General features: G+C 35.8%; 1 protein-coding gene across 1 annotated transcript; it reads right to left on the bottom strand.

The window, feature by feature from the left end:
- Nucleotides 1–385: 385 nt before the first annotated feature.
- On the bottom strand, nucleotides 386–13,669 carry LOC127085403 (uncharacterized). The gene is made up of 20 exons (XM_051025915.1): nucleotides 13,368–13,669; nucleotides 13,217–13,286; nucleotides 12,352–12,394; nucleotides 11,109–11,186; nucleotides 10,892–10,976; nucleotides 10,702–10,784; nucleotides 8,608–8,665; nucleotides 8,278–8,388; nucleotides 7,575–7,632; nucleotides 7,291–7,387; nucleotides 6,535–6,570; nucleotides 6,152–6,288; nucleotides 5,930–6,000; nucleotides 5,788–5,841; nucleotides 4,633–4,775; nucleotides 3,496–3,636; nucleotides 2,528–2,767; nucleotides 2,299–2,358; nucleotides 933–1,178; nucleotides 386–856 (listed from the first exon to the last, which is right to left on the bottom strand). Exons 1-20 carry the CDS (start codon nucleotides 13,519–13,521, stop codon nucleotides 713–715), a joined length of 2,109 nt encoding a protein of 702 aa, XP_050881872.1. The 5' UTR covers nucleotides 13,522–13,669; the 3' UTR covers nucleotides 386–712.
- Nucleotides 13,670–27,290: the final 13,621 nt, after the last annotated feature.

The following is a 27,290-nucleotide window of genomic DNA, read 5'->3' as shown; positions in this document are numbered from 1 at the left end:
GATTAATTTAATTTTTATTTTGGATATAAATTTGGTTTAAACCATATTAATAACGTCTAAAATATAAATTTGATTAAAACTATACTAATAATTAGCCAATTTTTAATAACCAAATTATATATAGATAATCCAAGTAATCGATTAATTTGAGAATCCTTATTTGAAAGAGGAACATCTCCTAATTAGTCCCTTTCAAAAATACATTGAACAGAACCGAAGTGCCGAAACTGAAGTGAATTTTAGTTTAAATAATCTAACAGTTACGTTTGTTTAGGAAACTGAACTATACAAACAGTTTTAGAAACGAACCATATAACAAGTAAACCGAACCTAAACTAAACCGAACTGAATCGAAATTGAAAATAAAAATCCTATCCAAAACCAATTTTAAAATGAAGAAAATCTAAAATCAAATTTAGAAATGCTCGCTGCACTGCATGTATTTAAATCATTATCATAACAGGCAATAACTTTTTAGAGAATTTTGGTTAAAGAATCAAATAACTTAACTTTGCAGCAGTCAAACTTGAGCTCAATTTTATACACAGTTTAAAATAAACGTTTCTATCTTGGAATATTTTGCTTGACATAAGGTCCTAATCCCTTGTTGAAATGGTTGCAATCTTGTTTCATATTATAAGTCTTCACCTTTAGACCGAGTAACGTTATGTCATGAAAAGCTCCTTTTCTTTAAGGAGAAACCAAACTGAAACTAATCAGATTCAGAGTCTGAAAGTGGCATCTGGAAAGCATTGGGTGGTTCCGAATCTGTCATGCTTGGGGGCACATTTTTACCAGACCGTCTCCGGACCCGGTCAGTAGGTCTCGATTTTTTTTCATCACGGGAGGGTGGCTCCTGTCATAGGAAAAATGTAAAATTATTTACTCAATATGAAAATTATGCAAGACAACCACACAGAAAATAAGGCTACCATGGAACTAGGTTGTTTTGACTGAGATGGAGGAGCTTGTTGGCTTCTTCTCAGCCAGATGGTGCCCAGAGAAATTAAGGCGGCCAAAAGCAGGAAAGGACCGATTCTCGGATCATCAAGGTACACAGAAAGTCCACCAACAGCACCAAGAATACGCTGCATAATATTTTTTAGTGGAATCTGTTGAGCAGTTTTAGACCAAATAGGTTCTGTGTCATCTGGAACAAGCTTAGGAGTTCTTAGTGTCTGCAAAGAGAACAAGGTGTTGGTTGCATAGTAAGAAAATTATCCAGTAATTATTTAATTAAAAACTATTTCTTAATTTAAAGAATCAAACTGTGCTTTATAGAGGTAATAATAATAATAATAATAATGAAATTAGGAGTAATATCAGAAAAGTATTAGTAAACAAAATCACACTCAAACACTGGCTCTAAGGAGGTAGAGGAGCAACAGCCTAGATTACTAATTTAACACTACATTTGGACCTAGCTTAAGGCTTTATGGGTTTTGGATAACAGAAGTAAAAGAGAATGAATAAATATTGTAGTTGTGATGTTATGTTACTAAGCTTTCCTGTGGCTTCATTGCAAGAAAGAGTTTCATATAAGTTAATGAAGTTCGAAGATAAAGTTACACTTGTAACAATGAGAAGTCTAAAACTGCCAACATGGAAGATGGAGTTCTCATCACAGATTTAGCAGCTTAAGAAGTCAGAGAAGAAGTGGCTAATGAAATTTTTAGAAAACGCTTGGATGCTCTTGCAACTGTGTCCTAACTTCAACTTTGAGGAAAAGGTTGACATTAAAGGGGAAGAAGGTATTGTAATGAAGCTTCCAGCTGGGGGTAAGTCAGCATAGCATGGCAATCACGTTGAGATAAGTTCAGATAGAGAGGCTCCAAGAATCTAGGGGCAAGGATAACTAAAATTCGGTTGAGGGATATGGAGAGCTGAAAGGCGTCTAAGAAAGAGAATGGAATTAGAAGGCAAGCAATTATTGATCATGAATCCTTTTATCCCAATTCTTTCTTCTTTCCCTCTGTAGAGCTAGCTCATACAACCCTACATTCTTTTTTTTTCAATGCATTTGTATTTGATCACTAATCCTCCCACCACATACACTTGGAGTTGAATTAGTTAATATATCTTCTACCAATTGTGATTTGTGTGTCATTACAGAAGAATCAGGAACAAATTGTCATAAAAACTAAGAAATATGGAAACCAATTATAACAGATAAGCTAAGATTCAATAAGATATTATATAATATATTCGTATGTTCTAACATGACTTAGAAAAGAAAATTGAAAATATTTTGAGAATAACAGATAAGCTAAACTTCCTTAAAATGTTTAAAAGACTTACAAAGAATGGCAAATCTCTGGAGTCACCATCTTTTATAATACTTGCGAGCCACTGGGATATCTGCTTAAAAAAGAAAAATTGAAAATATTTTGAGAATTGTGCATTACATCTCTGTGATTGTACACAAGTAATTGTTACAGTACATGGGTTATATCATAGGAAATATGATGAAAATAGATATATTTGAGTTACAAAAGTCGTAAAACTATTCTACAGTAAAACGGCAAACCTCTGAATCATCAGCTGTGCCCTTGTACCCAGCTACAAACTGGCCTGCCTGATCAGTATCATCGATTATATCTTGGACCAATAATGATTTCCACTTAGACATTTCCTGTGTCCTCGTATCAACAGCACTATTATTCCTTAGGTAACGTATAACAAGCAACCGAGCAATATCAGTCATACCCTTCCGTTGTCCACAAGTGCCTTCGCTTGCCCCCTCACCAAGGTAAAATTTACAATAGTCCTGAATGATAAGTTCTGTTAATAGCCAAGACCATAAATGTATATTTTTTTCAACAATACCAGAAGAACTTTCGTGGGCACTCATTCAAAGAATGAAATTAACTTATATAGGAATTAGGCCTTCCAAATGCAGTTACCACCACAAGTACAACCACATATTTCTATTTACATTTTTTAAAAAAACATTTAAATGCAATAGATTCAAATAAAAATTGAAAGCCAAAGAAAACAGGCATCCAAGAGATTAACTCAATGCTCTCTAAATACATTCTATACTTTTCAAAATAAAAATATTAAAATATCTGGAGCAAAGAACCCAAAATAGATTTTTTTTAAAAGTGTTAAATTCTTTCTTTTTTAAAATGCACATTGAGTTAGAGTTCAAACATTCAAATTAGATCACTTAATCTACAAGTGAAATTTAAAAAAAAAAAAGAGATATTTCTACACCCAATACACTCTTCATATATCAACTACAGTTGTCAACATAATTGGCTTTTGCAAATGATTCTATTTTATTAATTAAAAAGAATGAATTCAGTTTCATAGTAACTTTTCCTTGATTATCATGGGTCATTATCAAATACAATTAGTATTAGCATCATTAAAAGCATATTCAGAATACATATCTATTAAATTCATTCACTAACGTATCAGCTTTGTATCACACATTATGACAAAAAGAAGGAAAAATAATATTAAATCAGACCAATGAAAGAAAATAATAACCTTCTGCTTTTCACTGTCAAGCCAAGCAAATGTCAACCGTTTTCTCTTCAATGCATCCACGACTGGAGCCAAGGATTGATTTTCAGATGATGCATCTACCTCACTTTGCTTAGACAATGTTTCTTGGACCCTGCAAATAGTCTATGGGCCTACATTACAACATCTGACAAATTTGACAAATACATGATTGTTTAAAAAAAATATTTTCCTTTACTAAGTACAAACAAACAACGAGAGAAATCTTTTCCTACTAGGTGGGGCTATGTGCATCAATCAAATGATACTATAAAGTGCTTTCATAAATCATTTTCAATGACAACAACAACCAAGCCTAATATCACAGGTTGGGATTGGATACATGGAACAAACAATGCCATGATGTTCGATAACTCATAATTATAGCCAAACTATCAGTCTCAAAATCTTTCATAATATATTTGCCAGTAGTTTTTTATGTTTTCCTCTGCCTCTAGCAATTGGTTTATCTGATATCTAATCTACCCTTGTTACTTCTTCGAAAATGGAAGCCATGTGTTTCTAAGGATGGCCTCTATGTGCTTCCAATGACAACCCATCTTTCCTTGGTTTCCCTTTGTCTTTGACTATTGAAACATTGCTCATCTGATTTACAGTTCTTACAAGAAGACCTACAATTTTTCTCAACACATGTCTAAACAACCTAATGCAAGACTACCATTTTTTTCAGAATAGGTGTTACCTAAACTTTCTCTCTAATATTTTGATTACTAACTTGTCCTTGCATGGTATCTCCACAAGGTATAAGGACTGAAAATGATTAATGAAACCTGTATAAAAATATTATAGACGGCTGCTTAAGATTATGCATCTATTAAGAAAACTAATCACTGGTGACAAAAAGGACACGTAAGATGTAGTAGTTTTAAAATCCTTTGATACATTTTGACCAACTAAAACTCTGAAACCGGAGCCCCAGACCTACTTTATTAGAAACTGGATAAAACTCAAATGCCCCAGGTCACTTAACAATGATGGCAGTAGTTTGATATTTTATGAGGAAGCTAAGTTAAGACAATCATAATGCAAATGTTGAATTAGCACATACTTTGTGGAAAATATATCATGCAAGTTAGGTTTAAAACAATACAAAGTACATACTTCACGCAGTCTGTTCAACTCCATACTCGGCCTTCCCAATGCAATAGCACAATACCAAATAGTTGTATCATATCCAGCACGTGAATAGCCACGGGGATCACAGCCTAGCTCCATAGATGTCTCGCTCCTCAATTGTGGTAGTTCTGCACAGAAAAAGGGGGAAACGTGAAAATTGGGCAGATTAATCAGGGCTCAAAAAATAACTTCCGCTCATTAGCCCATAAATCACAGAATAGTGGCCTAACTTATGCACAAAACGTCATAATGACAATAACTTGAGAGGAGATTATACCATGCAATATTAGGAGTGTTAAGGTGGCTTAGTGGTTTGGAGAATGGGACATGGGGGTTGGATTGATAAGGGGGTCAATGGCACAACTACCATGAAATGCTACTTTGCAAACTCAAAAGGAAAACAATATAAGATTGTGGATCTATTATTGGTCAAATGAGTTCATTAATACAGATAATAACGAGGATATATATATATATGTATATATATATATATATATATATATATATATATATATACACACACACACACACAGTGGATAAAAGTATTGACTCTGCAGTTGGTTAAACAAGAATTTGATAGTGAAATCAAAGTCAGATATACTATGTCAAAAGACTAGCACTCACGGGCTAATAAGATAATACTGTGATCCAGGATGCATTGAGATAAAATCAAAGTTTTAGTCAAAAGTCACTTGCTACATAATTACAGTCCACTACTACACTCGGCTGTTTCCTTAACTTCTTCTTTCTGATCAATTGGATACCAACGTTTTCTGATGCCTAAAGATTAAGAATGTTTTTTTCAGGCAGGAATGAAGTATTATATTCTCCAAAAGTATTTGGTTTATTCCAGCAACACTGAAAGTTGATTCCATCAACTCTAGCATTATATCTACTGTCAGCTGTCCACTTTAATATTTGTTGAAGTTGGTTCCCTACTCTCATAGTTAATCATCCATATCCACCCTTTTTTCAACTATCTTCGTTCCAATATACTATTTAAAGATTTTTATTTTGGTTGCATGCATAGCATCACCGCCAACCCACTTTCCAAAGAGAAGTATGGGTAAGGGCGTTTTTATTATTAAAATTTACAATAATCAAACCACTGGAAAAATTAAACTAAAGATCTGTACCTACCTTGCTCTTTATTATTTTCCATCATACTCAAAAACAAGGAATCGTTAACTGATCCTGCAGCACACAATACAGATAGTCAGTTAAAGGAAGACTAAAGTATATTCATTAGGATCTTTAGAAGAATGGCAAAGAAGCAACATACCATGGTGCACAACAGGTTTGACACCAGGGTCTTTCAAAAATACTATAGCAGGTGCAGATTCCACACCAAATCTGACATTAAAGAAATTAAAACAAAATAAATCCAACAGTGAATCGACAAGCTTATGAATATTTATTTAAAATATTCACGGAACCATCTATATGGGAAATGTAACGCAGAACAATGTCCTCAAGTTTAGGTTTAATGAAAATTGCAACTTACGCCCCCATCCAATAGGATGATTCCTCTTCCCGCCAGAGAATGAACGCAAATGAAGCATAAGCCCAATAGTCTTTAGCTACTTGTCGCATTAATGGAGAAGCACGCTCCCCGGTTTTTGAGAATAATATTACTTTTACCTATAAGCCATGGTTCAAAAATACTCAACCCTGGATAACACTGATAATTCAAATACAGATCTGCTGAATCAAAGAGCACGTAAAACCGTAAAAGCCCTTCACAAAATATTTTCTATAACCAGGAGAGTAAATAAGGTTGATACCTAGCAGGGGAATCATAAAAGCAACATTTATATTAAGAAAAATTGGGGAATGAAAATACAGAAATCAATTTACAGAAATAATAAAAAAGCAAAGTAATTGTACCTTATGATGACTAGTTTTTCCAAAAAAATTTGGCACCTGAAATTTTATAAGTAGAGTTTCAGAAACATTTCAATTAATGATCATAAAAATTTGAACAAGCAAGCTTATACTATAATAGAAATCAAACTATTAGAAATGGCCACATACTATTTAACTCAAATAGACATCAAACATCATATTTATATAAACTCAGCTCCTCCATCCTGATTGTGTTTCTAATTCAAAAGATGGAAATAAAAAAGCTACATGAATTGATTGTTTTCTTCTAAAAAAAATTCCATATGTACATTATAAATTATACGAAGGCGATCCAACATGGAGATTTTGTTCAACCCTTAGAATTGAGATTATATCATATGGTGTATGAAAAGATTGGAAATTCCATCCAAGTTCTTTCTAAAATGTTTACAACAAGAAACCTGAAACTTCTTGACACCAATCAAATCATGCAATTGTGTGTTTGATTGATATTTGATCATCTTATTTTGTGTTTAGAAAAGTTAATAACCATGAATTTGCAATGAACTTTTGGCCCAAGAGCTATTTTTTATAATAATTAAGTAATACAAAATTTGTTGCCAAGTGATGGCATACTTCAGCTGACAAAAACAAAAAAAATTACAAAATTCAATTTTTTATAATTTAAGAGCTCAGAATTTTGACAAAGTGTATAAAGCAAAACATTCCGCTTATTTTCTCTGCATTCAAAATATAAATAGCGAAACTGACCAAATTAAATTAAATTAGACAACTTACAAATGATTCCTTCGTGTAGTAGTTAATTTGAGGAAAACCCAATACAGTTGTTGCAAACCAATTTGTAACCTTGTCAATCGTAAGCTCGCCATCAAACCTAACACATATAAATCATGTATAGTAATTTCGTATTGTAGTATATGACAAATGCAAGCACATAATATAGTAATGGTAAATATCTAATATTTAAATGCGAATAACCCTCTGAGTAAGTTTAAAAAAAAAAATCAATTCATAATTGTGTCATCAAATCAAACCATTGTCTGTCTTATAATAAAACTTACCTTCTAAAACATTTTGCAGTACGGCATCCTGGAGGAATGGCAAAAAGAGATGGAATTCCTGGATAAATATTTCCAATATGTCAAAACAAGTAACTTATGCATTTGCAAATCAAGTAAACAGCCGAGAAGTTTCTAAAACATCATCATGTGAAATAATGTATATCCAGCAATAATGCTCAGATTACCATATCTTCTTTGTCATAGATGAACCCCTGTTGGAGGATCTGGGGCACATGTCCCTACCCACTAAAAAATCATTTCTATTACTTTTTATTTTGGTGCCAACACTCCAGTTTTCAGGGGAAGGGGGCCCTGATAATCCGGAGTTTGGCCAGGACGTAAGTAAAGTCTAGCCAAGAATTGTTTCACCCAGGATTCAAACTCAGGCTCTCCTGACAATAAGTGGAGCTTATTAACCACTTCAGCCCAATCAAGTGGTTACTTCTATCACTAATGCATAAATGCAACACAAGCATTAAAAGCAGTCTGCAATTAGTCTAATTTATGCAAAATAGAAACAATATTTACAATGAACTTAAAACTGTAAGTTATGCGAAAAAGTGATTCTTAGATTGTGTAAGCCTCCACGCTAGAATGTTTTATTTACAAATATAATGTGATTGCAAAACAAAACAACTATTTAAAACTGGGCAATGGATGTTTTGACAAGAGGCAAAAAACAAAATTGTTACTCAGCACATACCATTTCTGAAAAAGGGTTTTCCCGTTGATCTTTTATCAGCAAAGTAAATAGAGACCTCCTTCTCACCAAGTTCCACCATACCAGTATTTGCAAATGCATCCAACAAAGAAGCTAGAAGCAGAGAAATTAATCAGAATTATCTTATCCTTAAACTGGTGTGGTAACTGATATGACAAAGTGCTTGGATGTCATTTAGATTGAGTCCTTGTTATAAACTATAGAATAGCACATTCCTAAACCCAATAGTTTAACTCTGTTCATAAAAAGAAAACTGTATTGCACAAGAAAAAATGTAACCCAACAAGGAGTTTGTGATCAAATTGTGCATACCTATTTTATTCCAAGACTTAGAGAACTCGGCACAACGATTGCTCCCGGATGAATACAACTGATACATACATGTATGATAATTCAGAAACATTATCATATTTACAAATGTGAAAAAAGAAGGGAAAAAAAACATAATTCATAGTTTCTGAATCCTTAGACAACATAATGGAAAACAAATCACTTACCAACATAGTAACATTTTCAGATATTGACATTTCTTTTGTTGAAAAAATATTGACATTACACAAATAAATAAATGTAATCAGTGAAAAGGTGTCCCCAAGTGAAGAAGTGCTGCACCAAAAGGGCTCATCACCTCTCTTGCTGGTTGAGGCACAACTACTAAAATGAGGCACATGCCTCTCGCAACTTACTTGCAAAGCCACATCCATCTTATTAATAACCATAAGGAATACAAAACCACATCCATCTTACTTGCAAAGCGAGATCCTAAAATGAGTAAAAAGTCCATTTTTAAATAAACCCTTTCATGCTGCTTTTTGTTATAGCTTATATGAGAATAGTTTGACTTTCTATTATCTTTGATATAGAAATAGTTTATTCATAAGCACCTATATGTATATACTAAATATTTTATCTTTGACTTACTTAAGAGCTTACGATATAAGTACTTCATTAAGTTGTTTCAAAAAAACAGGGTCTAATGGGCATGGCAGTAAGATGGTAGTAAATTGAGCATCTCAATATTTCAATATTTACATGAATTCTATACTTGGGTATATTATGTAGAAAATTAATCCATCTTAATTAATAATTTTTTATTTATTTTGCTATTGGCCTATTGGCCTATTGGCCAACACATGCTCAAATAAACATTTGCAGGGAGAGACAAATATGGTGACCGGGGTTCAAACCCAGAATTCCACATAAAATGTCCTCACAAGTCACAACCAAACCACTAGATTATATCGAGGACTATTAATTGATAATTCATTGTTGCGTTCGTTTTTTTGCTAACGTTCACACCTTTCTATAAGGATGTGTTTACATATTTGTGCCTCTTGCCACAAGCCATCAAAAACCCCCTTGCATGTCTGAGACCATTAGCAATTGACTATTATAGTTGATCACATGCAGTGCCAATACCTCTATGAAGATAAGACTGCAATCTATCATTAAAAAAAATTTAACTAAGCTAGCATCCCAGTTATAGTCCTTAAAATAAAGTGGAATGCAAGTAACTACTCTAATAAGTAATATCCCTAAATTAATAAATATTCTTCCGGTCAAACCAATAATTAAGATCTTACACCAGTTACCCATGTTTCCAAAAAGATAAAATGTTGCCTGCATTCTGGAAACAACAGCACACATAAGTTAGCTTATTTGTTATTATGCTGAATATTTAGCTTTTTTTCCCCATCTCAAAAAACATACATAAACACTGGACAAGAATCACTAATACAAATTTATATCAAATTTGTTACAACTTACAAGTGGTGGGGAAGCCTCACCCTCAAGAGCTAGCATTTGAGATTTAGTTATACTTAGTCTAAAGCCTATGATACTATCAGTTTATCCTAGATAAGGTGTTCAGCGACCCTGTTGATGTGCCAGTGCCACCCATACATGACCAATCTAGCAAAATTCACACTCTAGATGCCTAGTCCCAAACTAAAGGGGTGCGTTGGGATCCCACATCGACTAATATGAATAGAACAGTGGTTATAAGTGATGGACGGCCTTTCCCCCTGTTAAGGGTCTCATGTCGGACAATATATGGTCTGGACATATGTTTATAAGTGGAGTAATCCTCACCTTATAAGTTTGCTTTGTAAGATTGAGTTAGGCTCAACGGCTCAACCACAATTCTAAGATGTTATCAGAAGCCGGTTTTGTAAAGGTTGTATTAGGCTCAACCACAATTCTAAGAGGGTATAAGTGGGGACAATCTTCACCATACAAGTCGGTTTTGTTGGGATGAATTAGGCCCAGTCACAATTCTAAGAACCCCCCATGAGCTAGCTTTTGGAATTTAGTTAGGCCTAACCCGAATTCAAAAGACAATCAGCACAATTTCACAAATGGAGATTGTTAGTTACAATATATCAGCATATTCTACACAGTGCATACCTGAATTAACCATAGCTTTGAATCTGGAAATATAGATTGGAAATCACTTGCAGAAATGACTTTAGTAGAATGATCAATAGACTCTGAGAGGTAAAAAATGATGTATGCATCAAAATATTTCCATGTCATAAATCCTTCAAAAATATTCAACAAACAATTCCTGTCATTTATGATGAATGGCTTGACTAACCAGAAAAAGGGGCGTTTAGTAAAGGGAAGTCCAATTGTGAAATACGTTTCCCTGCATAACGCTTGTTGGCATCCTCAATGATATGCTAACATAAAAGTCATATCATTTAGTTGAAAATCATTGGAGACGAAAATATATCAGGGGCGAGAGACATATTCTTGGAAAATACTGTATAAAACAGACATGAATTTTAAAAAATGCAAATAAAATTACTCACAAGTTGTTCATCAATGCCAAATAAGTCGTAGTCTCTTTTCCATAAAGGATTAGTCAGCAGCTCATAGGCATATCGGATCTGAAAGCTTTCAGAAGAAATTAAGTACAGAAAACCATAGTAAATCCACAATACTTGTGTCATATGGTAGGAAAAAGACAATACCAAATTACAAATGAAATACTAGTACAACCGCCGGAGCTATTCCACTCCTTTAAGTTTTGGATTATAATTTCCAAGACAATTTCATCATTTCATTTTCAACATGCACAAAACAGTTTCAACATTTCATTTTCAACTTGCACAACCCCCGGAGCGGACTTGATAGTTTTATATTTTTAACAAACAAATTCAAGTTACAATAAGATATCCAATTACCGCACTACATTCGCCTGAATCTTATTTATACATATTCAAGCCATCATTTTTCAGCAAAGACCGAATATAGCATGCAGATAGAAGCCAACCCCTACCTATTGGAGCATACTACCAAATAGACGGACTGTAGCCTGATACTTCTATTACAGATAGTCAAGTTGTTAGGACTGCCATAACTAACTATACCTGATTGTAAAACACATTTATCCATTCACATGCAAATACATACATCATATTTTGATGTTGTACTTCTTCAGTGTAATCAATCATAAATAATCAGTTTGAGGTCACTCCTTTTTCCTCACTAGCATATACTTCAATACTACCAATCATTTTATCTTGCTGAAACTATTGGGTTTTGTTAACAGACTGATTCACACTAGGCTAGCTTGACTAGCAAAGACCGTTTTTTAACTTTAAATTGAACTTCTACTACATAAGCAAAGCAGTTATGTTTTCATTTCACTTGTCATATATTATTTCCCCTAACTTTTGTCTCTGACTAATGCTGGTTCAATGCCTAAGAACCATAATGACGGCATTGATATATATACTTGTAAAGCTATCTTTCTTTCTACAATGCCCAATGAATTCGGCGGAGTCTAGTCATTTAAGAAATAAAGTATAAGTTATTTCCCATGAATCAAACTGGTAGTAAGAAAATAAATTAAATCAAAGGCAACACAAACAACTTAACTAGGATCAGACAGAGATGAAAATGATTAGAAGAATCCTGATGATAGTGCTTGCACCATATTTAATAATCCCACTTAACACACCAATTATGTATCAGAGACTTTTTTCTTTAAAGAGGTTCATTATACAATAATTCAAACGATAAACTACATAGCTCATAAATGACACTAACCTTTAAAAACTCGTGAACATCAGATACTTCCTCATCAGAATTCCTGAAAGACCATGAAACTAGTCTCATAAGATTATTAACAAGAATGGGGACAAAAAGTGTCATAAATGCCACAGCATATTTTCATATTTAAAACAAACTATTGCAGGACATATTCAACAAACTATATGATAAACAAAATCATTGTTCTTTATTTGAATTATTATGCTAAAGGAATCTTAACACCCCTGTGCTACAACCATCAAACTCAATTACATATTATAGAAACCCTCAGTAAAAGAAAATCCTAAGACTTAGAACACATGTAATCCCACCCATCTATGATAACTTAGAAAAATGTAAAATATAAATAAGAAAGCTACGGTACCCATGCTAAGTAGAGTGAGCACTGAGTAGTACCCGTACATAGCCACTACTCATCCACAAAAGCCTAAACCTAAACAGAAACAAAAACATCTAACAACAATCAACCCCCTTGACCTACACCATATTATATATTGCTCAAGACTAATTGTACGGTTTGTTTACCTATGAAGCACAGACAACTGACACAACACAGACACTGACACGTTGACACCTATAATTATTTTAAAAAATGAATAAATTGAAAGCAATCACAAATGTAGGTGTCCTGTTGGTGTCGGTGTCCCGTTATTTTCCAGAGATGTCGGTGCTACAGAGTGGTTTAGAGTTGAAAAACTCCAAATGTAGGTTTGAACTTATTGAGATCTCACGTTGACTAGGTCTTAGGTAATCATTAGATAACTACTAGAAGGGAGAATTGGTGCTATATTACTTGTCAAGTGCAAAAAAAAAAAACCAATCAGTAATCAAATTCAAATAGATATATGTAAAACTCAAATACCATTTAGATTCAAGATTGTTGTAAGCCTCCTTCACCTTGTCGATCGAACTATACCTATCAATTTGCAGAACTGAAATCACAAAATACAGAAATTCAAAAAAAAATAGCAATTAACAAAAAAAAATACAAAGGAGAATAAAAAGGGAGTAACCGTCATAATGAGAAGGAGGGAAGGCATTGGGGATAACAAAGAGCTGGTAGAACATGGCTGCGGCGAAGAGAATAACAGGAAGTGCATAGGCTTTGATGGTGGAAGCCATTGACGGTGAGGGAGGAGGAGGAGGATTCGTCGGAACCCTAGGCATGGTAACGGAAGCAACGGTGGGATTCAGATGTGAGGGATCGTGTGAAATACGTAAACTCGGTGGACGGGATTCACTACCAGTGGCTATATCTTAGGAGCAAACGGTGTTGGTAATAAGTAGCAGTGTCTGTATAGTGTATACTCCTCTTTTGAATTTCTAACAAAATTCACGTTAGTAAAAAATTTGTTTCAAAAATCATTTTTTTATATATTATCCTCTATTATAGTTATAATTTTTTTATAAATAAAAATTAATATATCAAATGCATTAATTGTTTAGTAAATTAAAAATAAAATAGATGTTTTATAAAAAAGGCAAAGTAGGAAATTTAATTTGCCACCCCATTTATACCTGTCATCTTCTATAAATTTAAAATTTTAAAAATATTTTTCTATTATTTACTAACGATATTTTAATTTTTTTTTAACTTTCACTCTTACTAACATGAAAAAAAAAACTTCCGGTAGTATTATCGAAATTTTGGGTGTGTAATTTTTCGCATTTCTGAAAATTCTTGTATTTATACTAAATATTAGAGAATTTCCGAAGAAAAATATTAGAAATTTCAAAAAACTTGGTTTTCACTGGGAAATCTTAAACTCATATTGGAAATTGTCAAAATTTTGGGGAAAATTCTTTTCCTGAAATTTGCAAATTTCCGATACCGAAAATTTTGAATATATATGAAATTTCTGGTAACAAAACAAAAAATAAGAAAAATGCTTTATTTGTATGGTCCGGAACCGGCAGAGTCATCTACAGATTCGTGTATCGATTGTACATAGTTCTTCACCACTGACGCAGTAGGTTTTCTATGTAACAAGTTTAAGGTTGTGAGAGAGGAGGAAATTATAAAAGAAATAATGCATTTGAAAGCGGTAAATCCTTAGAGAGCATTTATAATATGAAAGTGAAATGTCTCTTTAGGCTGAGATCTGCGTTGAGTGGTAGCGGTTGAAAGGTGATAGTTAGGTGTGGGTTTCGCAATCATAAACTATCTAAGGGTTTAAAAGATCATGACATATTAGGTCATATAAAAGTTCATGATATACAGTTTGTGAATGACATTACAAAGTACAATAAGGCTCCACTGTACATAGTTTTTGCTTTGAAAGACAAAGATCCATAAAATCTCATCAGTGTTACTCAAGTGTATAAAGCTAGAGTTACATACAATGCGAGCAAGAGAGGTCCAATGAAGAAAATGCAAATGTTGTTGACTCTTATTCATAGAGAAAAATACATGTACTAGCTAGAAATAGGGAAGACTCAAATGTTATTGCTGATATCTTATTGACGCATCATGATTCAGTAAAGTTATTGAATATGTTTCATTTGGTGTTAATTTTTTATTATGCATACAAGACAAATAGGTAATGTGCATCTTGATCATACTTTGATATCATTTTGACATACTTTAATTTATCAGATTTTTTATTATGTGTGTCATGATCATACAGGTATCGACTACCACTACTTGAGACTGTTGGCGTTATGTCAATAAAATTGACGTGTTTTGTAGGCTTTTCCTATTTGGAACATGAAAGGGATGATAACTTCCAATGGGCATCGAAGAAGCTCAAAGAGTTGTTCTCTTCTGAGAAATTGCTACCAAATGTTGTGGTGGCGGACCAAGAACTTGCATTGATGAATGCAATTGAAGTTGTATTTCCAAATTCAACTCATTTATTATGTATGTTCCATATTTCAAAAAACGTTAGCATGAAATATAAAGAGTATGTTAAATCAGAAAGGCATGAACATGCCATGGATCTATGGAACAACATCATGTATGCTAATAGAGAAATTGAGTTTGTCACACACTTGAAGCACTTTAAGATTGTTTGTGCTATATTCCTTTGTTTGTTAAGTATGTGAGTGAAACATGGTTGACACCGTACAAACAAAGGTTTGTTGATGCTTAGACTAACATAGTTACTCATTTAGGAAACACAACAACGAATAGGTACACATATGTCTTTTTGATGTTATTACATTACTAAGCATGATTTATCATGTTGACTCATTATGTTTTAATAATGGTTTTTAGGATGAAGTCTGCTCATTGGACACTAAAAAACATGTTGACTACAAGTCGAGGAGATTTGTGTCGAAGTTTGGATATTGTGAACACTATGTTGAAGTTGCAGTTAGGTTCAATCAGGGTCTCGTTTCAAAAAAGTATTGTCAATATTGAGCATCGGTATAACACTTCATTTTATACAAACTTGCACGGTTTTGTTTCAAGGCAGTATATAACACATTGGGAAGGAACTATGAAGGGTAAAATTTGTTGTTACAAGCAAAGATGCTTGTGGTTGCTTCATTAGAACAACATATGGGTTATCATGTGCATGTCAATTTGTTGGTTTCTGAATACAAGGCAATCTTGTTCCTTTAGATCCAATTCATATTTTTTTGGAAGAAATTACACATTGAAGAGCATGATGTCAGTTGTGAAGAAAGTGGTACACAGTTGGATTTAGAAGCAGAGTGCGAAGAGTTGAATACATATTTCAATAATTTGGATATTGTGGGACAGAGAGTATTCAAGAAAAAGTTTTAGAAACTAACACATCCATCCATAACTTATATGTGTCCACCGCTGGTGAAGTACAAGCTAATGAGGGGAGTTAAGAAGAGCAGAAAGGGAGAAGAGAGTGATGTGCATCATGATCCTTCACGATGCGAGTTTGGTGAAGGCTCGCAAGGGAGTCAGACTACAAAGATATCATACACGAAACCAACAAGAAGTCAACTGTCAAGTATTTCGGGTGAAAGTCAATTGTCCACTGCATCTTCAAGGCACCTTTACTTGCCTCGGTTTTCTATTTTCTTGCACCCATACATTGATGACATTGTTGATGTGGGTGATGATGAAAATTGTGGTTTTCAGGCTATTTTAAAACTTTACTTGGATGGGGCGAAGAGTCATGGCAGTTGGTTTGGACACAATTAGATACTCAAGTGCATGAACATCCTAAATTGTTTTCCAATTTGTTCATGACAAGGTCGCTACAGTTAGGAATGTGTTACAAGTAGAAAACTTGGGTGTGCAAGATGTTGATAAATGGATGACTGTAACACCCTTCTAAAATACCCCAAGTATTTGATTAAAATAGCAATATATCAATCAGAGTAATTATGCCCTGAAGGGTGTCACACAATCACTTCACACCAATCTTCAAAATATCCTGTCATGCTCGTTTATTTAATTAAAATAAGACACTTTTGCATAATTCACAGCGGATACGAAATAACAACATTCAAATCATGTACTACATTACATGTAAAGTTGTTCAACAACCAAAAGAAAACATAGTAAAACATCCCATCCCGATGTTACATCTACCAGAGCATGACCCACTAAGGACTACACTAGACTCCCAGGACTAGCTTCTATTCAATCACTGCTCGTTACCTGAAAACATAGTTGTAAGGGCGAGTTCCTCAATCGATATAATAAGCATTATAGAATATAATGTCATGTTAAGTAATTTAACACATTAATCACCCTAATCGTATCACACATTCAGTAACGGCACATCAACTCAAACATCATACTCAAGATCAACACAATTCATACTCATGCTCAATGCCAACACAACACACGTAACATTGGAATACATCCATTCATATTATACACTACACATATATTATGCAATGAGACTCCATGCATGCGGTACCGACTATTCGTGAACATATAGTTCAACTTCACCGACCAAATCCAGGTACGGCTACCAAGCTCACCAGTCCCACTCATTTGAGACCTAGTGACTCACATCACTAATTCCTCACCATGGGAATTAGCTACCACCCCAAGGGCCATGCTATGCACGCTAATTCACCTAGCATGCAAACATCAAAACAGTCCAAATGACTAACATCACTAATTCCTCACCATGGGAATTAGCTACCACCATAAAGGCCACATTATGCACGCTAATCACCTAGCAATGCAACATCACAACAATAATCCGAAATGGACCGATGCTCACTCTCTAAGCCATAAAACAGTCCATTCACAACACATGCATAACATACACATTCACAACGTTATGCATACCATCATACAGTATCAACACATGTATCAACACATCATATCATGTCAAATAATTAAACACAGTATTAGCACACTCTACTAATACCTATACTGCTCAAAACAGCGGGAAATAATCCATACTATATCACACACCGATATAGGCAACCATCAATTAGGCACACAACATTTTAAATTAACAATTTTTCCACTCTGCAACAGTGTTAACCGGTTAACGCCCTGGGTTAACCGGTTAACGCAGCACAAACACGCTTCCTGCCCAAAACTTAACAGTGTTAACCGGTTAACGCCCTGGGTTAACCGGTTAACGCAGCACAAACAGCAATATTTCAGCAATCACAACAGTGTTAACCGGTTAACACCCTGGGTTAACCGGTTAACGCAGACAAAACAGCAATTATTCAGAATACATAACAGTGTTAACTGGTTAACACCCTGGGTTAACCGGTTAACGCAAGACAGAAGCTGTTCCTGCGCTAACACAAGGCAGAATGCAGAATTCTCCGCATTTTCCGCCGTTGGAGGACTTCCGGACCTCCGATTCCAATTCCATAAAAAGCTATACGTTCGGAAATTCACAACTAACCCAAACACAGATTCAATTACAGCCTAAACACAGTTTATCCAACATAATTTTCCAGCATTCACAATCCCAATTAGGGTCAATTCAACGGTTTATCACTACCCATTACATGCTAATCCATAATACCCATTAAACGACGATAAACCCCCCTTACCTGAGTTAATCCGGAAATCTCTAAGCTCCAAGCTTTTCTCTTCTCCAACCTTTGCCCTTGCTCTTCCTCTTTGCCCTTTCTCCACTTTCCACTTTTCAGCCGCTTCTCTGTTTCACGTAAAACTCTTTTTACCAAATGGGATTCTTTTTCCTTACTTCACACTTATATATTTTCCAATAATTATTATTCCAAAATAATAATAATAATCCAATAATTCCAATTATTTAATTAAATTAATAAATATAATATTAACTTAAATTAAATAATTATCTTATTTTTAAATCGGGGTGTTACAACTCTCCCCCACTAAAAGAGTTTTCGTCCTCGAAAACATACCTCAAGCGAATAACTCCGGATAAGACTCCTTCATCTGACTCTCAAGTTCCCAAGTCACATTGCCACCTGCTGGTCCTCCCCAAGCTACCTTCACCAAGGCAATCTCTCTACCCCGCAATTGCTTCAACTCTCGATCCTCGATCCTCATAGGTGATGTTTCAACAGTCAGGTTATCTCTCACCTGTACATCATCTACTTGGACTACATGCGACGGATCATGAATGTACCTCCTCAACTGAGACACATGAAAAACCTCATGCAAATTCGCAAGTGACGGCGGTAAAGCGATACGATAGGCTACCTCCCCTATCCTCTCCAAAATCTGATAAGGACCAATAAATCGAGGTGTCAACTTCTTCGACTTCAAAGCTCGACCAACACCAGTTATCGGAGTGACACGAAGAAACACATGATCTCCCTCTTGGAACTCAAGTGACTTCCTCCTCTTGTCATGATAACTCTTCTGACGACTCTGAGCAATTCTCATCTTCTCCTGAATCATCTTAATCTTTTCCGTGGTTTGTTGAACAATCTCCGGTCCAACCACAACACTCTCACCGGACTCATACCAACATAAAGGTGCCTGACATCTCCTACCATACAAAGCTTCAAACGGTGCCATACCAATGCTCGAATGAAAACTATTGTTGTAGGTAAACTCAATCAAAGATAAATAACAATCCCAAGCACCTCCCTTTTCCAAAACACAAGCTCTCAAAAGGTCCTCTAATGACTGAATCGTCCTCTCAGTCTGACCATCAGTCTGTGGATGATATGCAGAACTCAATCTCAGCTTAGTTCCCAAAGCCTTCTGCAAACCTTCCCAGAACTTCGATGTAAATCTAGGATCTCTGTCCGAAACAATACTCGACGGAATACCATGCAAACTTACAATCTTCTCAATATACAACTCAGCTAATCTCTCTAACGGATAATCCATTCGGATCGGAATGAAATGAGCCGATTTCGTCAATCTATCAACAATCACCCAAATGGCTTCAAAATTCTTACTTGTCCTCGGTAAACCCGAAACAAAATCCATACTGATACTATCCCACTTCCACTCTGGAATAACCAACGGTTGCATTAGCCCAGACGGCTTCTGATGCTCAATCTTCGACTTCTGACAAGTCAAACAAGAATAAACAAAACTCGCAATTTCTCTTTTCATTCCCGGCCACCAAAATAACTTTTTCAAATCATGATACATCTTCGTAGCTCCAGGATGAATACTTAAGCCACTACGATGTCCTTCCTCCAGGATACTCTTCTTAAGTTCGGTAACATCCGGAATACATACCCGATTACCAAATTTCAAAACACCATTCTCATCAACTCTGAATTCACCACCTTGACCTTGATTCACTAGAGTCAACTTATCAACCAAAAGCACATCGGATTTCTGACCCTCTCTAATCTCATCCAGAATACCACTCGTTAACTTCAACATTCCCAATTTAACACTATTGTGAGTACTCTCACACACCAAACTCAAGTCTCTAAACTGCTCAATTAAATCCAATTCCTTAACCATTAACATAGACATATGCAATGATTTCCGACTCAATGCATCAGCCACCACGTTTGCTTTACTCGGATGGTAATTCAAACCAAAGTCATAATCCTTCAGAAACTCTAACCATCTCCTCTGTCTCATATTCAGCTCTTTCTGATCAAACAAATACTTTAAACTCTTATGGTCACTGAAAACCTCAAATCTTGACCCATACAAGTAATGCCTCCATAACTTCAGAACAAATACCACAGCTGCCAACTCTAAATCGTGTGTCGGATAGTTCCTTTCATGAATCCTCAGTTGTCTCGAAGCATAAGCTATAACCTGCTTATTCTGCATCAACACACCACCCAAACCCAACAGTGAAGCATCACAGTAAACCTCAAATGATTCCGACGAACTCGGTAATATCAGAATAGGAGCAGTAGTTAGCCTTCTCTTTAACTCTTGGAAACCTTCTTCACACTTTGAGTCCCAAACAAACGCTTGCCCCTTTCTAGTCAACATCGTCAACGGTAACGCCAACTTAGAAAATCCCTCAATAAACTTCCTATAATAACCAGCCAAACCAAGGAAACTTCGAATCTCAGCAACAGACTTCGGAGCTTCCCACTTAGACACCGCTTCTATCTTAGAAGGATCAACAGCAACACCACCTCTCGAAATCACATGACCAAGAAAACTAACCTCTTCTAACCAAAATTCACACTTGGACAGTTTAGCAAATAACTTCTTTTCTCGTAGAACTCCTAAAACCACCCTCAAATGCTCAGCATGCTCTTCTTTAGATTTCGAATACACCAAAATATCATCAATAAACACCACAACAAACTGATCTAGGTACGGATGGAAAATCCTATTCATATACTCCATGAATACTCCAGGCGCATTAGTCACACCAAAAGGCATTACAGAATACTCATAATGTCCATACCTTGTTCTGAAAGCAGTCTTCTGAATATCCTCAGTTTTCACACGTATCTGATGATATCCTGATCTCAAATCTATCTTGCTGAACACACTCGCACCAACCAACTGATCCATCAAATCATCAATCCTCGGCAAAGGATACCGATTCTTGATCGTCACTTTATTCAGTTGCCTGTAGTCCACACACAACCTCATAGTACCTTCTTTCTTCTTAACCAATAACACTGGTGCACCCCACGGTGACACACTCGGACGAATAAATTTCTTATCCAACAGATCTTCCAACTGACTCTTCAATTCAGTTAACTCAACAGCAGACATACGGTACGGAGCCATCGATATCGGTCTAGTACCAGGTACCAAATCAATCGAGAACTCAACTTCACGCTCTGGCGGTAATTCATTCACTTCTTCCGGAAACACATCAGGAAAATCACACACCACAGCTAGATCGCAAATCACCAGTTTATCTTTAGCCTCCAAAGTCGCTAACAGCATAAACAACTCTGCCCCATCTGCTACTGCCTCATTCACCTGCCTCGCTGATAGAAACAAACTCTTTCCTTCCTCAATCTCAGGAAAGATCACAGTCTTATCAAAACAGTTGATAGAAACTCGGTTAAACACCAACCAGTTCATACCCAAGATAACATCGATCTGCACTAGTGGAAGACACACTAGGTCCACTCCAAAGTCTCTACCAAAAATACTCAAAGGGCAATCCAAACAAACCGAAGTAGTAGTCACTGAACCCTTTGCAGGAGTATCAATCACCATACTACCACGTATCTCAGATATCTCTAACTTAAGTTTCACAGCACAATCCAAAGATATAAAGGAATGAGTAGCACCTGTGTCGATAATAGCTACAAGAGGAAAGCCATTAATATAACACGTACCTCGGATCAAACGATCATCTGCAGAAGTCTCAGAACCCGATAAAGCAAAGACCTTGCCTCCCGACTGGTTCTCCTTCTTCGGCTTAGGACACTGCGGACTGATATGACCCACCTCTCCACAGTTGAAACAAGTCATAGTCTTCAACCGGCACTCTGCAGCCAAGTGACCACCCTTGCCACACTTGAAACACTTCTTCTCAGCACTGGTACACTCATGGAAACGATGTCCAGCCTGACCACATCTGTAACACTTGGCAGGGGCACTGGAGTCTCCCCCACTAGGCCTCTTTATCCCACTCTGTCTCTGGAAACCTTTGCCAGCTGCATACGGTTTCCCACGATCATTCTGATTCTTGCCTTTCCTATCAACCCTTTGCTGATAGCTCTCTGCTCTAGCCTTAGAATCCTGTTCAAAAATCCTACAACAGTCAACCAAATCAGAAAACACTCTGATCCGCTGATACCCAATAGCCTGCTTGATCTCGGGACGCAACCCGTTCTCAAACTTCACACACTTTGAAAATTCCCCAGTAGCCTCGTTATAGAGAGTATAATACTTTGACAGCTCTGTGAACTTAGCAGCATACTCAGTAACAGACCTGTTACCCTGTTTCAATTCCAAGAATTCTATCTCTTTCTTTCCTCTGACATCCTCTGGAAAATACTTCCTCAGGAATCTCTCTCTGAACACTGCCCAAGTAATCTCAGCATTCCCAGCAGATTCCAACTCAGTGCGGGTAGCAACCCACCAATCATCTGCTTCCTCTGACAGCATATGCGTACCGAACCTGACCTTCTGGTTATCGGCACACTCAGTCACTCGGAAGATCCTCTCGATCTCCTTCAACCACTTCTGAGCACCATCTGGATCGTATGCCCCCTTGAACATTGGAGGATTGTTCTTCTGGAACTCACTCAGTTGACGAGCAGCTCCCATTCCCACAACATTCGGATTTCCCCCAAGTACTCCAGCTAGCATACCCAGAGCCTCAGCAATTGCAGCATCATCTCTACCTCTTCCAGCCATCTCTATTCTGAAAACCCAACAAGCTAAACAATAAGTACTGATAGGGTTACACAACACCTATCCCGTACAGGGAAAACAGAATAATTACGACTCGACTCGACCGACTATGCTCTGATACCACTAATGTAACACCCTTCTACAATACCCCAAGTATTTGATTAAAATAGCAATATATCAATCAGAGTAATTATGCCCTGAAGGGTGTCACACAATCACTTCACACCAATCTTCAAAATATCCTGTCATGCTCGTTTATTTAATTAAAATAAGACACTTTTGCATAATTCACAGCGGATACGAAATAACAACATTCAAATCATGTACTACATTACATGTAAAGTTGTTCAACAACCAAAAGAAAACATAGTAAAACATCCCATCCCGATGTTACATCTACCAGAGCATGACCCACTAAGGACTACACTAGACTCCCAGGACTAGCTTCTATTCAATCACTGCTCGTTACCTGAAAACATAGTTGTAAGGGTGAGTTCCTCAATCGATATAATAAGCATTATAGAATATAATGTCATGTTAAGTAATTTAACACATTAATCACCCTAATCGTATCACACATTCAGTAACGGCACATCAACTCAAACATCATACTCAAGATCAACACAATTCATACTCATGCTCAATGCCAACACAACACACGTATAACATTGGAATACATCCATTCATATTATACACTACACATATATTATGCAATGAGACTCCATGCATGCGGTACCGACTATTCGTGAACATATAGTTCAACTTCACCGACCAAATCCAGGTACGGCTACCAAGCTCACCAGTCCCACTCATTTGAGACCTAGTGACTCACATCACTAATTCCTCACCATGGGAATTAGCTACCACCCCAAGGGCCATGCTATGCACGCTAATTCACCTAGCATGCAAACATCAAAACAGTCCAAATGACTAACATCACTAATTCCTCACCATGGGAATTAGCTACCACCATAAAGGCCACATTATGCACGCTAATCACCTAGCAATGCAACATCACAACAATAATCCGAAATGGACCGATGCTCACTCTCTAAGCCATAAAACAGTCCATTCACAACACATGCATAACATACACATTCACAACGTTATGCATACCATCATACAGTATCAACACATGTATCAACACATCATATCATGTCAAATAATTAAACACAGTATTAGCACACTCTACTAATACCTATACTGCTCAAAACAGCGGGAAATAATCCATACTATATCACACACCGATATAGGCAACCATCAATTAGGCACACAACATTTTAAATTAACAATTTTTCCACTCTGCAACAGTGTTAACCGGTTAACGCCCTGGGTTAACCGGTTAACGCAGCACAAACACGCTTCCTGCCCAAAACTTAACAGTGTTAACCGGTTAACGCCCTGGGTTAACCGGTTAACGCAGCACAAACAGCAATATTTCAGCAATCACAACAGTGTTAACCGGTTAACACCCTGGGTTAACCGGTTAACGCAGACAAAACAGCAATTATTCAGAATACATAACAGTGTTAACCGGTTAACACCCTGGGTTAACCGGTTAACGCAAGACAGAAGCTGTTCCTGCGCTAACACAAGGCAGAATGCAGAATTCTCCGCATTTTCCGCCGTTGGAGGACTTCCGGACCTCCGATTCCAGGTCCATAAAAAGCTATACGTTCGGAAATTCACAACTAACCCAAACACAGATTCAATTACAGCCTAAACACAGTTTATCCAACATAATTTTCCAGCATTCACAATCCCAATTAGGGTCAATTCAACGGTTTATCACTACCCATTACATGCTAATCCATAATACCCATTAAACGACGATAAACCCCCCTTACCTGAGTTAATCCGGAAATCTCTAAGCTCCAAGCTTTTCTCTTCTCCAACCTTTGCCCTTGCTCTTCCTCTTTGCCCTTTCTCCACTTTCCACTTTTCAGCCGCTTCTCTGTTTCACGTAAAACTCTTTTTACCAAATGGGATTCTTTTTCCTTACTTCACACTTATATATTTTCCAATAATTATTATTCCAAAATAATAATAATAATCCAATAATTCCAATTATTTAATTAAATTAATAAATATAATATTAACTTAAATTAAATAATTATCTTATTTTTAAATCGGGGTGTTACAATGACGATCCTGATATGGGTTACCTTATTACTTGTAGATACAGTGTCGTATTTGTATCCCTGTCAAAGAGACTTAACATTACTTTTTTCCTCTTACATTAGCTCCACATATGTATACGAGCAAGCATAAAATAATTATTTTTAGTTTTATCAACAACAATCATTGGGTTCAGGTAAAGTTGAAACCTAATTGTCTATTGCCTCCTGTCACTAACCGTTGGAGACAAAATTGTACTGAAGATACAAAAGTATGGGAATTAGCATATGCAAGGCAGAGTAGGCATTAAGAAGATGAAGTTAGAAATTCATCTTAATTTGTTTGGTAATCTTGTACGTAGCATAGTTTTTATGGAAAATATGTATCTATTATATGTGGTGTTTTTTTTATCGAAACAATTATGCAGGTTGTTGTGTCTAAAATACCAAAATTTTAAGTTTTTTTTTAAATTTGGCCTTATACCCGAAATTTTAAATTTTCCAGAATTCCGGAAATTTTAAATTTTCTGGAATGTTGTGACATTTTACATAATTTTCAAAACAAAATCAATATACCACTATCGAAAATTGTGAAATTTCCAGTATGTTTTTACAGGAAATTTTAAATTGTGGTAAAAAAACTGTAAGTTTTCAAAAAAATTGGTATAAACTCGGTAAAAACCTATAAATTTCCTGAATTCATCCAAGGGTATAACGGTAAAATTGCTCAAAATAGGGGGTGTTGGGTTCAAGTGGGGGGTGTCAAGTTAAAGTAGTACTTTTTTTGTGCTTGAAGAGGGCTAAAGGTCCAAGACAGAATAAAACAAATCAATCAATGCCTCTAATGTCTCCTAGCATTACATTGAATATAGAACTAAGACAATCAATAAACTCAACTTTGTCTCCTCGAAGATTTAGACTATATTTTTTCGACGAATTAACACATTTGTTCGCATCTCTATGGATTTTTCACAACTCTGACCTCCACAAAACCATCCACTACAACCTTGATTTTACAAATTAAGCTCAAAACCTTCAAATGGTCAAATTCTCCATTGATTGCATTTACAACTTCTTGACTTTCAACTTGAAGCTCTATTCGAGTATAGCCTTTGGATTGGGCAAATCTTAAGCCTTCCACAACACCCCATAATTCAACACTTGTGATATTATAGATACTGACATTTTTGTAGAAACCACCTAGCCAAATTTCCCACATAGTTCCTAGCAAGCCCTCCACAACCACTAATCTTGCTCTTTACAACTACACCATTTGTATTGTTACAAATCCAATATGTCTCTAGACTTTTCCACTCAGTATTCGTATTTACAATGGCTCTTTGTTGAGTCTTTTTCTGCATAAGCATACTATGCTGATAATTTCGTATTGCTGCCTTAATGTTATCCACCAACTTGCAGAGACTAACAAAGTTTGGGTCATAGATTCTCTAGTTTCTCCAATGCCATATATGATGGCAGTTGGTGTCCCAGGTCGATTTTCAGTTCGCTTACTTATCCCCATGTTTCCTCTTCAGATTTTGTTCCAACCAAGTCGATAAGTCACAATGAAAAAAGCATTGACTATCAGTTATAGATAACATTTACATCCATATTGGTTTATTGTGCATGCAGTCCCTCAAAACAGGAAGAATAGTCTCTTCCTCATCGGAACACTAGTCACAATAAGGATCCCTAAGCCTGAGCCAACTTAGGTACTTGTTAGTCTTGATTCTGTTGTGGTGAATCATCCGAATCAAATTGTAGATTTAAAAAAAAAGAGAAAATATATAAATTTAATTTATATGCATTTTCTTTATAAAAAAATATACGATTAATGAATCAGAACTGCTTACATGTGTTACTTATGAAAAAGTTGAAATAAAAATAAAATATTATTCAAGGTTGACATTTTTAATGACATGTTACTCATTTGGCTGATGTGTCATTGCCAACTAAGTATGAAATTATTCTAACTCGTTTTTTTTTTATTTCATATTTACGTTAATGTTTTTCTAAAATAATTCAAAATATTAATATAATACCAATATAAAGAATAGAAATAAATTGGGTAACCGTAACCCTTCCCCCTATTTCCTCATCTTCTTCGTGTACTCTTCTACTCAGACTTAGTGCATCCTTTTTTTTCTTTT

The sequence above is a fragment of the Lathyrus oleraceus genome, chromosome 5, assembly GCF_024323335.1.
Source record: "Lathyrus oleraceus cultivar Zhongwan6 chromosome 5, CAAS_Psat_ZW6_1.0, whole genome shotgun sequence".
In the NCBI taxonomy this organism is placed as follows: domain Eukaryota; kingdom Viridiplantae; phylum Streptophyta; class Magnoliopsida; order Fabales; family Fabaceae; genus Lathyrus; species Lathyrus oleraceus.
The sequence above is the reverse complement of the archived record's forward strand: the minus strand, read 5'-3'. Positions and strand labels throughout refer to the sequence as shown.